At 46.6% G+C, this 15,274-nt stretch overlaps 1 protein-coding gene across 1 annotated transcript in view; it reads left to right on the forward strand.

The window, feature by feature from the left end:
- The first annotated feature begins 4,899 nt into the window (after window positions 1-4,899).
- The window catches only part of LOC128323230 (neural-cadherin-like), an 88,940-nt gene continuing 78,565 nt past the window's right edge, over window positions 4,900-15,274 (forward strand). The window contains exon 1 of the mRNA XM_053245963.1: window positions 4,900-5,977. Coding sequence (XP_053101938.1) covers window positions 4,900-5,977 — 1,078 coding nt within the window. The remainder of the gene's footprint in view (window positions 5,978-15,274) is intronic.

Genomic DNA, 15,274 nt, shown 5'->3' on the forward strand with positions numbered 1-15,274 from the left:
GTCAGCCAAAAATTGATGGAAAATTGTGGGTTTTGCTTCCATTTTTTCAATTAAATGAGCCATAAGATGGCTCCCAAACACAAAATGGCCAGATATGACCTCAGATAAAACTTTTTCTATGTCAACCGCCTTGTGATTGTTTTAATGAAAGGTGGTATATAAATTTAACAATAAATAATAAAATAAAAATATACTGCTTTTCAACAAAAGCTCCCAAAGCGGTTTACATAGATATAAATAAATAAAGATGGTCCCCTGTCCCCAAAGGGCTCACAATCTAAAAAAGAAACATAAGATAGAAACCCACAACAGCCATTGGAGGGATGCTGTGCTGGGGCTGGAGAGGGTCAATTGCCCTCTCCCTGCTAAATATAAGAGAATCAGCACTTTGGGAGGTGCCTCTTTTTTCAGTTAGCAGGGGTAACAACAAGGGATCAACGGGGCTGCACACAACATGTGAATCCACTTTGCTTCTGTCACAGTCCTTCAAGTTGTTTTAAGTGACATACAAAGTCCTACACCTACAATAGGGAAATATCTTATTAGGACCATACCAGTTGCAGGGAAGCAACAGCAGGAAAGAGGGCATGCCCTCAGCCCTTGCCTATGGGCTTCCCAGAGGCATCTGGTGGGGCCACTGTGTGAAGCAGGATGCTGGACTAGATGGGCCTTGGGCCTTGGGCCTTGGGCCTGATCCAGCAGGGCTGTTCTTATGTCCAACTGAAGTCACAAACTAGTGAGAAAACTTCAGATTCATTGTTAAGCACAAGAGGGGAAGTGAGAGAGAAAAGGCGGAAAGGATGTTGAAGGGTGTCCCCACATTCTAGGCTGGTTCTCACAACTAATTGGATGGGAGAAGCCTCCTATTCAAGTTTGGGACCCAAGAAGCATGCTTCCAAGATGCAGGAGGAGAAACAATTGTCTGCTCAGCATGATGGGTACAACATGTATCCAGCTCTTTAACAAGGTAGGATGAAAAGCCCCCTCATCCAGCTGCTTAGCAGAGAATAATTTTCTCCCTTGCCCACCTTATGTTTTACTCATGGACCACTGGAAAACAGTGTGCATAGTTCCCAAACTTGGGTAGGGCACATCTCCTGCCCTAATTAATGATTGTGAGAATAGTCACATCATCTGAAAAGAAAAACGTCTAGCTCAGGGCTAGTCAACTCAGCTCTCCAGTGTTTTTTGAACTACAGCTCCCAGCATCCCCAGCCACAGTGGCCAATAGTCAGGGATGATGAGAGTTGTAGGCCAGCATCTGCAGGAAGAAGTTGAGTAGCTATGGTCTAGCTGTTACTTGGCTCTATCTCCAGGACTAACTGGAGTCCCTTGTAAGGCAGAGAAAAGAAGTAAAAAATAAACATGGTAGGCTTGATACTAGCAAAGCTGGAGATTAATTTTAGGATTAATTTTTAAAAAGCTCTACCGAGTGTGTTTTGTTCAAGGTGGCTTTAGCAGGCATTAGTAGAAAATCTGCTAATTCTCAAATGCATATGCATTTTGCACATGGTGCTCTTGTGTATAAACAGCAGCCTTTATTTTCAAAATGCCTAAACCACCTTTCTACTTAAAAGTACCTAAGGCAGGATAGGACCATATAATTCTAAAAACCAATACACAGTTTAAGAACAGCAATACCCCAGTGCAAAACAACACTAAAAAACAAGGTCTGAGGCTGAGCCCTGCCTCAAACGAAGTGCTGTTATAATCCAGAAGGGAAACATAGGTGTATGTTTGACAAACTGAGTGGGCTGTTGCCTAATGGCAATGAACACTTTTTGTTTACAGAAGGCCCCAGGTTCAGTCCAGGGACAAGAAGATCTCTGGAAGTAGAGCTAGCTAGGAAAGACAGCATTGGAGAAAAAGAATTGGTCAGAGAAGACAATCCATATCTGTATGAAGCAGCCTCATAAGGTCAAAATAGCAAATCTGGGAGAAAGCAACTTGGTTCTCAAGTGTCTTCCTCTTTATTTATGTTCAGTCAATGTTGTGAACTTCTTACTATTAAAAATAAGTTTATTTAGGACTGCATGCAATGTATTGCACACAGAGGCGTAACTATAGGGGGGGCAGGGGGGGCACGTGCCCCGGGCGCCATCTTTTCTGGTCACGTGGGGGGCGCCACCATGACAAAAAAAAATTTTTTTTTAATTTTTTGTTAATACAAATGTTTCCTGCTCAGTGCAGCAGCGCTGCAGCAGTCAAGGGAGTGCGTTGGCGCCCCCTCCCCCACGAGCGGTCCCTTACGTGCTGCCCGTGCCCCCCCCATTGCTTTGCTGGTGCCTGGCGGCCAGTCAGTGGCCTGGCTTGGCGGCGGCGGCGGGCGCTTGTGAGGAAAAACCTAAGTATAATGTAGTATGTTGGGGGGGGCACCATTTCAGTGCTTGCCCCGGGCGCCGTTTTCCCTAGTTACGCCTCTGATTGCACAGCACTCTAGTGCAGAAACACACATTTCCACTATTTGTTCTTAATTAAGACATAGTAAACAACTACAGCTATTCACTATCACAAAGCTAAATAATCCACGGCAAGTATCCCCTGCTAACTGGGCAAAGAGACAACTTTTAAGTGATAATTTGCTTACATTTAGCAGGGGAAGCAATTGTCTCTGTACGTCCCAAGTCAGTGCCTTTTCCAGCTTGCGTGTGTGTGTGTTTGTGTGTTTAAATAGCGAAAGAAATAAAGTGGTCCCCTATGTAAACCACTTGGAGACCTGCTGTTGTTGTTGTCGTCGTCAAGTGTTATATAAATGTTAACAATACATACATGTGCATATGTACCACAGGCAAGGCATGCTATGTATATTTGAAAAGCTGGAATCTTCTAATGCCTTGTCCATACTCACATCTGTCACGTACTTGTCCATACTCACATCTGACCTAGACTACAGACAGTCTAGGTCAACAAATGCAGCCAAACCCAAGAGATCGATAGGCAGCCAGTGAGTCAACTTTTCTCTGGTGTGGCTTTAATGAAAGGCTGCCACCTACAAACGAAACCACAAAGTACCCCATTTACATATAGGGTTATAAAAATAGCCATTTGAAATATTTCAGAGTAGTAGCAATATTAGTCTGTTACAGTAAAGAACAAAAACTGCCTTGTGTACCTTTAAAGATAAGGTATATTATTTATTTCAATACACTTATTGCATTTATTCAACCTTATACTACAATAAATCTGGGCTGACTTGGGTGATACATCCATCTGCCTGACCTAACCACATGGAAATGGAGTGTGGGACATACATTCTCCCCCATCTGGTGTGCCTTCCTGTTGCCAACTATCCACTTCAGAGAATGTAGTTCAGATGAACAGCTGAAATTCTGGCTCTCTCAGCAGTACTGTTTCTGAAGAGGAAGGAGTTTGAAATGGGTAATAAGGGTAGTCACATGACCAGGAAACAAGGTGGGAAGATGGGCAGGCGGGGGTAAGGGTGCACAAACCTTTCCTTCCCCCCCCCCAGATGAGCACAACGGGGGTGGGAACACAGACTAAGCCCCCACATGATCCGTGCTGCTGCACGCTGCATCTCCGGAGGCTGGGACTACGCATTTCAGTCTCTGGGTATCCCACAATGCATCGCACGATAAGCACAGTGCATTGGGGGGATACCATGAGATGGGTGCTCTAGGCACCTGTCTCTGTGCAGCCCGAGGAGAGACACAATCTTGGTAGCCAGGAGCCCTTAGCTCTGGCTAGAATCCAAGCTTAAAAATAGGGTCAGACTGGGCTGGAGCACCGGGATCTGCATGGATCCTGTTGTTTCACACACGCAGCTTAACCCACTCTGGGCTGCCCTAGCCTGGGTTAGGCTGTGTGTGAGAACAGCCTTAATCTCTTGGTGTCATGTATGTACTGCCCTCTCAGGTGCTGGTGGCAGAGGTGCACCTAGGTAATTTTGGAGCCTAGACCTAAGGGCCTTTGGAGGCACCCCCTCCCCTGCAGATTAAGCATCATCATGCTCTGCTGGGTGATCCCACCACCCAGATAAACTAAAGAGGATTTTGGGAGGCCCTGCACTTCGGCCCCAAAGTCCAGGGCTAAGAGCACCTCTGGCTGGTGGACAATTTTGAGGTGTTTTACTCACAACTCCCCAGCTTCATGAGAACACTCTGGAGGTTCAGAAAACCACAAAAAGGCAACAGAAGGAACAGGCCTCAGCCTTCTCTGTAGCGGTCACAAAACTGAAGAGCCCTGCTAGCTTCCGAAGATTAACTCTTGAAACTTTAGGGCGGGATGAAAAGGAGGTGGGACTGAAAACCAGTGCTCCCCTCCAACAACACCACACCAGAAAACAGAAAAGGAATTAGACATGAAATAAGACCCATGTTAGGACAAGGACTTCTGTCTGGGTTGCTAACTCCCACCTCCCGCCCCCATGATCAGCCACAGGCTCAAGCAGCATATGCACATCAAGGACATACATTGGCTGTGGGCCCATAGTTGTACTATAGTATTTCGCTAATCGAACCATCTTCGAGCAATAAGGCGGCAGTAAGACGGTTCGTGCTTGGGAGACGTTGTCGATGCCCTAATATCTCTTTTTCTGGTGCTGGCGAAAAAGCACTGCTATTTGATCTAGGGGAAGGCGCTGGTGCATCTATAGACTGAGCACGGCACGTATTGACGTTTATGCTGTGGAACGAACAGCGCCTTTCCAGATGACCCCATAAGTTTCCACGCTGCTCTCACATTCGGCGCCCACAGCGTACAGGGAATCTGGGAGGGTCCTATGAGCAACTCCGCCCTCCCTCTCTCTGATTGGTTGGCCTCCCGAGTGGGCGTGTCCGGACCAACCCTCCACGTGGAGTCGGTGTTGCCCGCGCGGAGTCCCTGAGTTGTCAAAAGTGCCACTCCAGTTGGCCGGCGTTTGTCGCAGCAGCCGCTGGGAGGATGAGGGGCTTGGCCCGGGGTCTGGCTCCTTGGAGGCTGAGCCTGGGTTGCCTTTGGCTGCTGGCCCGCTTGGGCACCTTGCTGTGCCGCCACGCCTCTCCCCGCGCGCTCTGCTTCTATGGCCAGGTGCCCGAGAACAGCCCCGCGGGGACGTGGGTGCAAGGATTGCGGGTGCCGCTGCGCAGGCTGCTGCTGGCCCCGGGTCGGCCGCCGGGGGAGTGGGCTCTGGAGGGCGCCGGCGCCTCCCACTTCGCCCTGCAGCTGCACCCGGCCGGGGGTTCCCTGCCGCCACAGCTGCTGCTGCTGCGCACCGCCGCGCGCTTGGACCGGGAGACGCGTCCCCGCTACAGCCTCTCCCTGCGGGGTCCCTCCAGGGCGGCGCTGCTGCGGCTGCGAGTGCTGGACCGCAACGACCACCGGCCGCGCTTCCCGCCGCCGGACCCAGCTGCACAGCCGCTGGAGGTGGACGAGCTGTCGCCGCTGGGCTCCGAGGTGGCGCGGCTGCGCGCCCTGGACGCCGACGAAGGCGCCAATGCGCTCCTCACGTACCTCTCGTGGCCCGACGGCGGCTCCGAGCCTGGCCTCGGCGGGCGGCGCCTCTTCGTGGTGCCCCGCAGCGGGCAGGTACTCACCGTGGGCTCCCTGCTGGGTGTGCGCCGCCTCAGCCTCTGGGTCTCGGCCCAGGACCACGGGCTGCCCCGACCCCTGCGCAGCCCGGCCAGGCGCCTCGAGGTGGCGGTGACGAAGAGGAGGAGCGCGCCGGGGCGGCGGGAGGAAGAGCCGGAGCCGGGCGCCACTTTGGCGCGCAGAGCCCGCTCCCTCCTGGCGCCCTCCAGCAGCCCCGTCTACAAAGTGCGCATCCCCGTCGCGGCGCCATCCGGGGAGCCCATCTTCACGGTCCCGGACACGCGCTACCAGGAAGCCGGAGGCAGCTGGTTCGAGCTGGCCGCCCCGGCGCCTGCGGGCTCCTTCTCAGTGGAGCTGGATAGGGGCTCCGGCCGGCTCTACCTTAGCCGGCCGCTGGAACGGGGAGGCCGGACCGAAGTGATGGTCAAGGTGCACCGGATGGATGGCCCAGGTAAGACTCCTGGGACACGTGAAGTATTGAGGGCCTCTGAGTAAGTGCAGCACAAATATGGGTGATAGCTAGCCTAGTCTAGATGCCACAGTTCAATTTCTAGGCACCATGGCTCCCTGGTGCCCGGGATTTGACCTGTATTAAAGTATCGGCCCAAATCATTTAGGGCTTTAAAGGCAGCCGCAGCCACTAACATGTTGTAGTGGGAAACAGATCAGCATCCTTTGCAACTTCTTTAGGGTAGGTGTTGTGTGTGCTGCATCCAGGCAGACCCTGCAGCAGCAGTAGTAGTACCCCCTGGTACTCACCTGGCTGCTGCATTAGAGCATCCTGCAGTAATCCAAATGCAGCATGACCAAGGCATGTGTAGCAACAATGGCCAGATCTGCTGTCTCAAGGACGTCTGCCACTGGAAACGGGTTGCTGGGAGGCAAATGGCAGGAGAGGTCTAATGCCTTCATGTCCTCTGGAAGCATCTTGTTAGCGGTTGTGGAGGGAAAGCAGATGCTGAACCTTTGGTCTGATCCAGCAGGGCTCTTTTGTTATTTTGCGACCTGGCACAATCCTATTTGGTGTGGTGCTGTGAGCAAGAAACTGTGCGGTTGAAAGCAAGGGGATAGCTATAATTGAGTGAAAGGGTTCAAAGAACACGGGCCCCTAAGCTCCTGAGGGCCCTCTAGCTCCATCCCTCCCCATATTGTTCACTGAGTCTTTCCACACATTCTGTGCACACATCTGTACCTGGCATGTGTGGTGAGATCCTACCACTTGGCAGAATGAATCAAGTGACTCCTGGGGAATTTAGTTGTAGGTGTGGGCTCTGCATTGTGTCCAGTTAAGGGCCTCTTCTCATGTTACATTTCCCTTTGGAAAGACTTCCCTCTGGGAAATAACATGCAACCCACAAATTGTTTACCATGTATGACAATTTGTATTTTGTTCCCTCACAAGGGAAGCTATAGTTAGAGCAGGGGTCCTCAAACTGCGGCCCTCCAGATGTTGCTGAACTACAATTCCCATCACCCCTGACTACAACTTATTGTGGCTGGGATGATGGGAATTGTAGTTCAGCAACATCTGGAGGGCCACAGTTTGAGGACCCCTGAGTTAGAGACTCGTGTGTTCATGTCTACACGCAGTGAAATACACAGATCAGAGAGGACAATCTACATTTGTGGAAGCGTGGTACTTGGTGGCAGAGTGTCTGCTTTACATGAAGAAGATCCCAGGGCTGGGAAAGATTCCTCTCTGAGACCCTAGAGCATCAGTTGATGTAGAGAATACTGAGCTAAATAGACCAGTGGTTTGACTTGGTACTAAGGCAGCTTCAAACCTAGGTTGTGTGTTGTTTCTCATTGAAAAGTGTTTTCCGTATGGGGGAAAAATATTGAAATGGACTTGTAAAAGCCCCTTCTGTTACAGGGGAAGGGAAATTGGATATCTCCTAGTTGTTTCCCCTTCTGGCTCTCCTGCCAGCTCTTTGACCTTGGGAGCTGTGCCAACCACCCACAGATCCTCACTTTGCTCCTCTGTAATGCCAGGTTGGACCAGACTAAATCAGAAGTCGTCCATGATCTGATTGAAGGGCTGACTTTGTATGTTTCAGAGAGACTTGGCTGGGGGAGGCTAGTGGCCCAGTTTGGTCCCAGCTGCTCCCTCCTGAGTACTCTGTTGAGTAGCAGGTGAGGGGACATGGGAGGGGAGGCGGAGCAGCTGTGGTCTACAAAAACATCTCCTTTACTAGGATCCCTGTCAAAGTATCTGACCATATCAAATGTGTGTGCTTAGGTTTGGGGACCAGGGATAGACTGGGACTTCTGATGGTGTACCAATCACCCTGCTGCCCAACAGACTCCCTAACTGAGTTGACTGACTTGGTCTCAGACTTGGTGTTGGAGTCCCCCAGGCTTGTGGTGGTGGGGGACTTCAGTGTTCACTTTGGGACCAGTTTGTCTGGGGTGGCTCAGGAGTTCATATGGGCCTATCCTAAGCAGTCTCGGGACTGATGCATGTTGCTGGTCACATGCTTGATCTGATAGTTGACTCTTATGAGGGTGGTGTTCCGTGAGTGGGGCCTCCTGTGATTTCCCGGACGGACCACCAGTTGGTTACAGTTGACTTAGAACCACATCCCACCTCCGCAGGGGTGAGGGGCCTATTAGGATGGTTCGCCCAAGAAGGTTATTGGATCCAATAAGATTCCAAGAAGCCTTGGAAGGATTTAGTGTTGTTTCTGCCAGTGATCCTGTTTTGATAACTTGGTGGAGAATTAGAGCAGCAAACTCACCAGGGCAGTAGACATGGTCGCTCCTAAGCATCCTCTCTTACCTGCTTTAAAACTGCCCCCTTGGTGTATGGAAGAACTACGGGGACTGAAGAGGCAAGGTGGATGACTAGAGCACAAGTGGAGAAAGACAAGACTCAAATCCAACAGATTACAACATAGATTTTATTTGAAGATCTATGTGCAGGCGATACATGTGGCAAAGAAGTGATTATTTTCTGCCCTTATTGCATCTGCAAGGTCAAGCCTAGTGGAGTTGTTCAGAGTTGTGAGAGGGCTAGTACGTTCCCATCCTCCCTCGAATCAGAATTTGGAACCATCAATTACCCACTTTTAAAATGGGATTTTAATGAGCTTTTTGTGGATACAATATCTCATATTTGGGCCAACAGACTCAATCCCCATAATTATTGCAGTGTCTGATGTGGAGGTGTCCAGCAACTCCGCTTATCCTAAGGAGTCCTGGATCATGACTCCTGAGGATGTGGACAAGCTGCTTGGAACAGTGCGGTTTACCACCTGTTATCTTGACCCTTGTCCAACATGGCATATACTATCTGGCAGAGGGGTTGTTGTCGAAGTTCTGGTAGATATAAATGTTTCTCTGAGGTAGGGCAGGATGCTTCCTTGCAAACAGGCAATAATTAGACTTCTTCTGAAGAAGCCTGTATTAGATCCCTCAGAGTTAAGCAACTATAGGCCTGTCTCCAACCTTCCATGGTTGGGCAAGGTAATTGAGAGGGTGGTGGCCTCCCAGCTCCAGGCAGTCTTGGAGGAAACTGACTATCTAGACCCATTTCAAACCGGCTTTCAGGTGGAGACTGCCTTGGTCGGCCTGATGGATAATCTCCAAGTAAGAATTGTCAGAGAGAGTGTGACTCTGTTGGTCCTTTTAGATCTCTCAGCGGCTTTCAATACTATTGACCATAGTATACTTCTGGAGCATCTGAAGGGGTTGGGGGTGGGAGGCACTGCTTTGCCATGGTCCTGCTCCTACCTCTCTGGCAGGTTCCAAATGATGTCACTTGGATACTGTTGTTTTTTAAAATGTGAACTTTTATATGGCGTCTTTAACATCAATACTCTTTAACATCTGTAGATATAGGAACATAGGAAACTTCCATATACTGAGTCAGACCATAGGTCTATCTAGCTCAGTATTGTCTTCACAGACTGGCAGCGGCTTCTCCAAGGTTGCAGGCAGGAATCTCTCTCAGCCCTATCTTGGAGAAGCCAGGGAGGGAACTTGAAACCTTCTGCTCTTCCCAGAGTGGCTCCATCCCCTGAGGGGAATCTCTTGCAGTGCTCACACATCAAGTCTCCCATTCATATGCAACCAGGGCAGACCCTGCTTAGCTATGGGGACAAGTCATGCTTGCTACCACAAGACCAGCTTTCCTCTCCCAGCTGCACCTGTTTCTTGAGATAAACAAACTCAGGACAGTGGTACATATATTGGTAACCTCTAGACTTGACTACTGCAATGAGGTCTATGTGGGGCTGTTTTTGTACATAGTCCGGGAACTGCATTTGGTACTGAATACAACATCCAGGTTGTTCTCTGGGTCATCTTGGAGCAACCGTATTACTCCTATACGAAAAGGAGAAAACTGGCTACCTATAGGTTTCTAGGCAAAATAAAAGGTGTTGGTTATAACCTATAAAGCCCTAAACAGCTTAGGCCCTGGGTATTTAAGAGAACATCATCTTCTCCATGAGCCCCATTGCCTACTGAGATCAGCTGGAGAGGTTTGTCTGCAGTTGCCACCAGTGTGTCTGGTGGCTACACAGGGAAGGGCCTTCTCTGTTGCTGCCTCAAGGCACTGGAATGCGCTCCCTGCTGAGATTCCATGCTGGAATGTGCTCCCCATCTCTGATGACTCTTAAAAAGTCTCTAAAGACTCCCCCCCCACTCAAGCTTTTTAACTTCACTGTGGTTTTAAATTTCTTTAAGGTTTTAATTTTTAGTTTTTGTTTAAGTTAATTTGTTTATATTTATTTTTAATTTGTTTTATGTTTTATATACTGCCCAGAGACAGGTTTTTGGAGCAGTATACAAACTTGCAAAATAATTAATAAATAAAACCAATATAAATATTGGCAGCAGTGTGGCAATATTTGGAGGGAGCACAAACTGAAGTGCTATTCAGTTGGAGAAGTGTACCTCAGCATCTTCTGTCCCTTTATAAGGATCCTGGAGTACATCTTTTAGCTTCTTCTTTACTTTTCTTTATTTCAGGCATAAGCAAGTTTGTTGAATATATATCACCCATCTCAGTTTGGAATGATTCAGTGTGCAAAAGAAACACACAGAACCTAAATTCTAGCCTCCCAGTTCTTCAGGAAGTTGTTATTGGTGTTTTTATTTTTATTGTTTAGTTCATTTTTAGTTGTCTGCACTGCCTTGACTGCTTTCATTATGGAACTGGAAAAGTGTATTCTAGTTATTTTCAAATAATGCATGTGTTTTTATGTAGATCAGAGGTGTACAGCTTTTTTCACCCAAGCTTTTAAATTTGACTGTGGTTTTGAATGGTGTTATGGTTTTCATTTTGATTTGTTTTATGTTGTTGTAAACTGTTCGGAGACAGAAGTTTGGGGGGGTCTACAAATTTGAAAAATAAATAAATTTAAAGTTTTCAGGATGGAGTTACTTTCTCTCTCTTTTAACCTTGGAAGCTAGCAGCATGATATAGCAGTTCGGGGAGGTGAAGCGAATTATAAAATGGCATCTTGTACAAAAAATGTACGTTGACAGATTAAGGAATTTCTGCTGCTGAATTGCAGGATAATTTTACAAAATAAGAGAGGGTGCTTTGTGGGGGAAGAAACTGGAGAAAAAATAATGTGAGAAAAAGTAAAAGCAACTCTAAGTACACACAGAGAGAGATTGAAAATGGCGGGTCATGCCTCAGCTCAGCCAGCCAATCAGATTTGTAGTATTGGCTGGAAGGGAAGGGAGGGAGAAGCAAGTTCAAATGCCTTGAGAGCTACCCTGTTTCCCCGAAAGTAAGACCTACCCCGAAAGTAAGACCCAGCAGTAATTTCTGATGTACCGCTAATTGCCCTAGTGCATTTTTTGGGGCTAAAATTAATATAAGACACTGTCTTATTTTCAGGGAAGCACTGTACTTCAGATAAGCCTAGGAGCTACCAGTAGCTCTTGTAGCTGAGCTACCTTATGCCCATCCCTGCTCTAGATGAGCTTTGTCTGAGGTTCAAATGATGTGATGTTGTGTGTAACTTTGTCCACAGCCTTTTTTCTTTTTTTTTTCTTTTTGCGGGGGCAGCGGGATGAAAAGTAGCCACAAGCGTCTTCAGTGGTAGATCACTGGGAAGGGAGGAGGTACGTAATCCTCCCCGTTGGTCCATTCCACTCCCCATGATGCTTTCTCTCTGTGGGGCAACAATTCAGGTCTGCACTGTTGAGCAGAACAACCACCTGAGGAGGAAAGGGTTAAGCTGCCTCTAGCACACACACCCTAACCCATTGATCCTTTGCTGAAGCTGGCTGGCAGCCTCATGCAGCTGCTATTTGTGTTTTTGAGATGTAAAGAAAATTTCAAGGCAACATGATGTGAAATTTGGCCCTGAATGTTTGTGACCTTCTTTCTTCAGTCTTGTCTTTTACAACATAGTTACATGGCAGTTCTTTACAGCTTTTGGAAAGATTTTAGCAGCTTGGAGATGTAGAGTCTTGAGGTATGGTGAAAACTTTCACGAACAAGCTTGAGAAGTGTTGAAGTGCACTTCAAGCTGTGCTTTCCATTATCCTAGATAAACAATGTATAAACGGAAAGATCTGTGCCAAACAAGGGGAAGCAGTTTTGCTTAAAGATGCCATTTAAAGGTAAAGTGTGCCGTCAAGTCAACTTTGACTCCTGGTGCCCACAGAGCCCTGTGGTTTTCTTTTGGTAGAATATAGGAGGGGTTTGCCATTGCCTCCTCCCATGCAGTGTGAGATGATGCCTTTGAGCATCTTCCTATATCGCTGCTGCCCAATATATAGTACCAGCGGGGATTCAAACCGGCAACCTTCTGCTTGTTAGTCAAGCATTTCGCTGCTACGCCACTTAAGGTGACGTAAGCAAATGTTGTTTTATTTTATTTTAGAGAGGTATATTAAAATAATGGGAGTAATATCTGCAGCCCAGTTAGTAAAGGTGTTTTTCTCTTGGCTTGGTATTGATAGGCTTTGCTTATTTTCCATGATTGCTTTCTTCACTGAAACACACACACATTAGGTACAGAATTCAGTGGCCTGAAAAATCTTAGCTGCTGCTTCCATTTCTCTTTACCCTATTCTCTATTTTTTTAAAAAAAATAAAAATTTGTACATTTATATCCTGCTCTTCCTCCAAGGTCCTCCTGGTTATTAACACCCTTCATAATAATATAGTACGGAGAAGATTTGAAGATATTGAACTGCAATCTGAAAAGACTCTTTTGCCTGACTATTATTCACGATTAAAGACGAGAGAAGGGTTTGCTCCAGCTTATTTTTACTCTATATCTGTTAACAAATGTACGTGGGCCTTTTCGAGAGCTCGCTTTAATGCGATTCCTTCAGCTCTTGTAGAAGGGAGATATCAGCACCTTTCTTTACAAGACAGAAAATGTCCCTGCAGTGACATAGAAACTAGAGCGCATATTTTGCTCCTCTGCAAGCTCTGTCATGAGGTTAGACAACATTTGATCTCCCTGTTGATATACAGATTGGGGGGAGGGATCATCTGATGAAGCTCTTGTGAATTTTCTTTTGTCAGATCTGGATGATGTAGTATCTTATGTTACAGCTAAATTCTGTTATATCATTATCAGTTGTAGAAGATCTATGTGTTTTTAAATTGTATGTTTTGTTGTTTATTAGATTTTGTGCTGTATGTCTTGGTCCATGACTGTAAATTTAATAAAGTAAAAGTACATGGTTATGTTTATCCTCACAACAACCCTGCGAGATAGGTTAGGCTGAGAGGGAAGTGACTGGCCCAGATTCACCCAGTGAGATTCATGGCTGAATGGGGATTTGAACTCGGGTCTCCCCGGTCCTGGTCCAACACTCTAACCACAAGATACAGTGGGATAAACAAACACTGTGCAAATTTACCCAATCTGTTTACATTGTATAGGTTGCAGAATTTGGGTGAAGAATTCTGATCCCTTTAAGAAAATACATAGCATTGCTTATACTGTGGTGGTGGTGGTTTTTCTTGTCTACTCCTTCCTGTTGACCTTACTGGAAGTGCATTAAATGGGCTCCTCTAGATAAAATGGGCTATACTAAGGTTAGGCAACTATGAATTTATTTGTGTAATTCCCCTAACTTGTATTTTAATTATCTTAAAGTGTATTTGCATATCATGGTTGCAATTGTTTTTAAATGAGTATTGTCTTTATTTGTTTAATGTACTTGCTGTACTTAATATCACATAGCAGAAAACCATGGGTTCCCATTAGTTCTGAACCAATCCTGGTTCAGAACTAATTAAGAAACCAGGGTTTTCTGCTATGTAAGTGAACCCTGGCATTCTGTGCTCCCCTCTCCTCCTCCTTCACATGTGAAGGAAGACTGAACATTTTTGCTTCCACTTTTAAACAGGGGCTCATGCCCAAATCACAGGGATCTGTGATTAGTTTTAACTATGGTCTGTTCAAACAAACATCAGACTGTGGATGCTAGATTGTTTGAATAAAGTGTAGTTAAAGCCAACCACAGTTTTGAGTTTGTATGACACACACAGCTGTGGTTAGTTTTAAAATTTGAAAGCGGAAGCTTCGGATCTCTCCTTCTTAGCATCTGGAGAAGGAGAGGGCAGACATGCGATTTTGAAGCTCTTTAAGGCTCATTCTTGTATCAAGACACCATGGTTTGGTTTCACATGAAGTTGTGAAGCAGCCCAGTCATAAAGTATGTTACCAGTAATGGAGACTGAGATTATCTAAGGAAACTTTGTACCATTGTTCCAAATGTAAGCAAGGCAAAATCTCCCATGCTGGATTTTACTTATGAAACCAGTTGCAGACTTCCATTCATAGGGGTCCCCAACACAGTTCTGCTGTAAGGGGAAACTAGTTCTCTTAAATAGGAAGCTGCTTTATACTGAGCCAGACCATTGGTCTATCTAGCCAGTATTGTCTACACTGACTGGAGTGGCTTCAGGCAGGAATCTTTCCCAGCCGTATTGGGAAATGCTGGGATCTTCTGCATGCAAAGCAGATGCTCTATCACCTTCTCAACACGCTACTATTCTTTGAAGGTGTTTGCAAACCATGTGAGTTAAACATATTTTGAGGGTTTCTCCTCAAATGGTACATTCCATTAAAAGCCCTAGTTATGCAAGGTTTTTATGCAAGTTTGTTCTCAGCTAATATAAGGTCAACATAGACAAAATGAACTACATTAATATTGATTAAGGATGTTGGTTTTAACTATTAAAACATCTGTTTTTAACATGTCACATTTTTTCTGTTGTTTTTATAGTGTTCCTCTTAACAAAGCTGTGTTCTGCTTCATAATCCAGCCCTGCTGGATCAGGCCTAAGGACTATCTAGTCCAGTATACCGTTTCACACAGAGGTCTGCCAGATGCCTCTGGGAATCCCACAGGCAAAAGCTGAGGGCATGCCCTCTCTCCTGCTGTTACTCCCCTGCAAATGGTATTTAGAGGCATCTTGCCTCTGAGGCTGGAGGTGGCCTATAGCCCTCAGACTAGTAGCCATTGATAAATGTGTCCTCCATGAATTTGTCAAAGCCTCTTTTAAATCTATCTGAGCTAGTGGCAATCACCACATCGTGGCAGAGAATTCCATACGTTATTTTATGCACTGTGTGCAAGTACTTCCTTTTGTCCATCCTAAATTTCTTGGCAATCAGTTTCATGGGATGACCCCTGGTTCTAGTGTTATGCGAGAGAGAGAAAAGCTTTCATCCTGTGCCCGATAATGTATCGACAAGACAAAGGCCTCAGGGTGGAAAGAATTGCAGTGATCAAGTAGGACAAGGTCATTGCTACC

This window comes from Hemicordylus capensis, chromosome 4, assembly GCF_027244095.1.
Source record: "Hemicordylus capensis ecotype Gifberg chromosome 4, rHemCap1.1.pri, whole genome shotgun sequence".
Taxonomy (NCBI): domain Eukaryota; kingdom Metazoa; phylum Chordata; class Lepidosauria; order Squamata; family Cordylidae; genus Hemicordylus; species Hemicordylus capensis.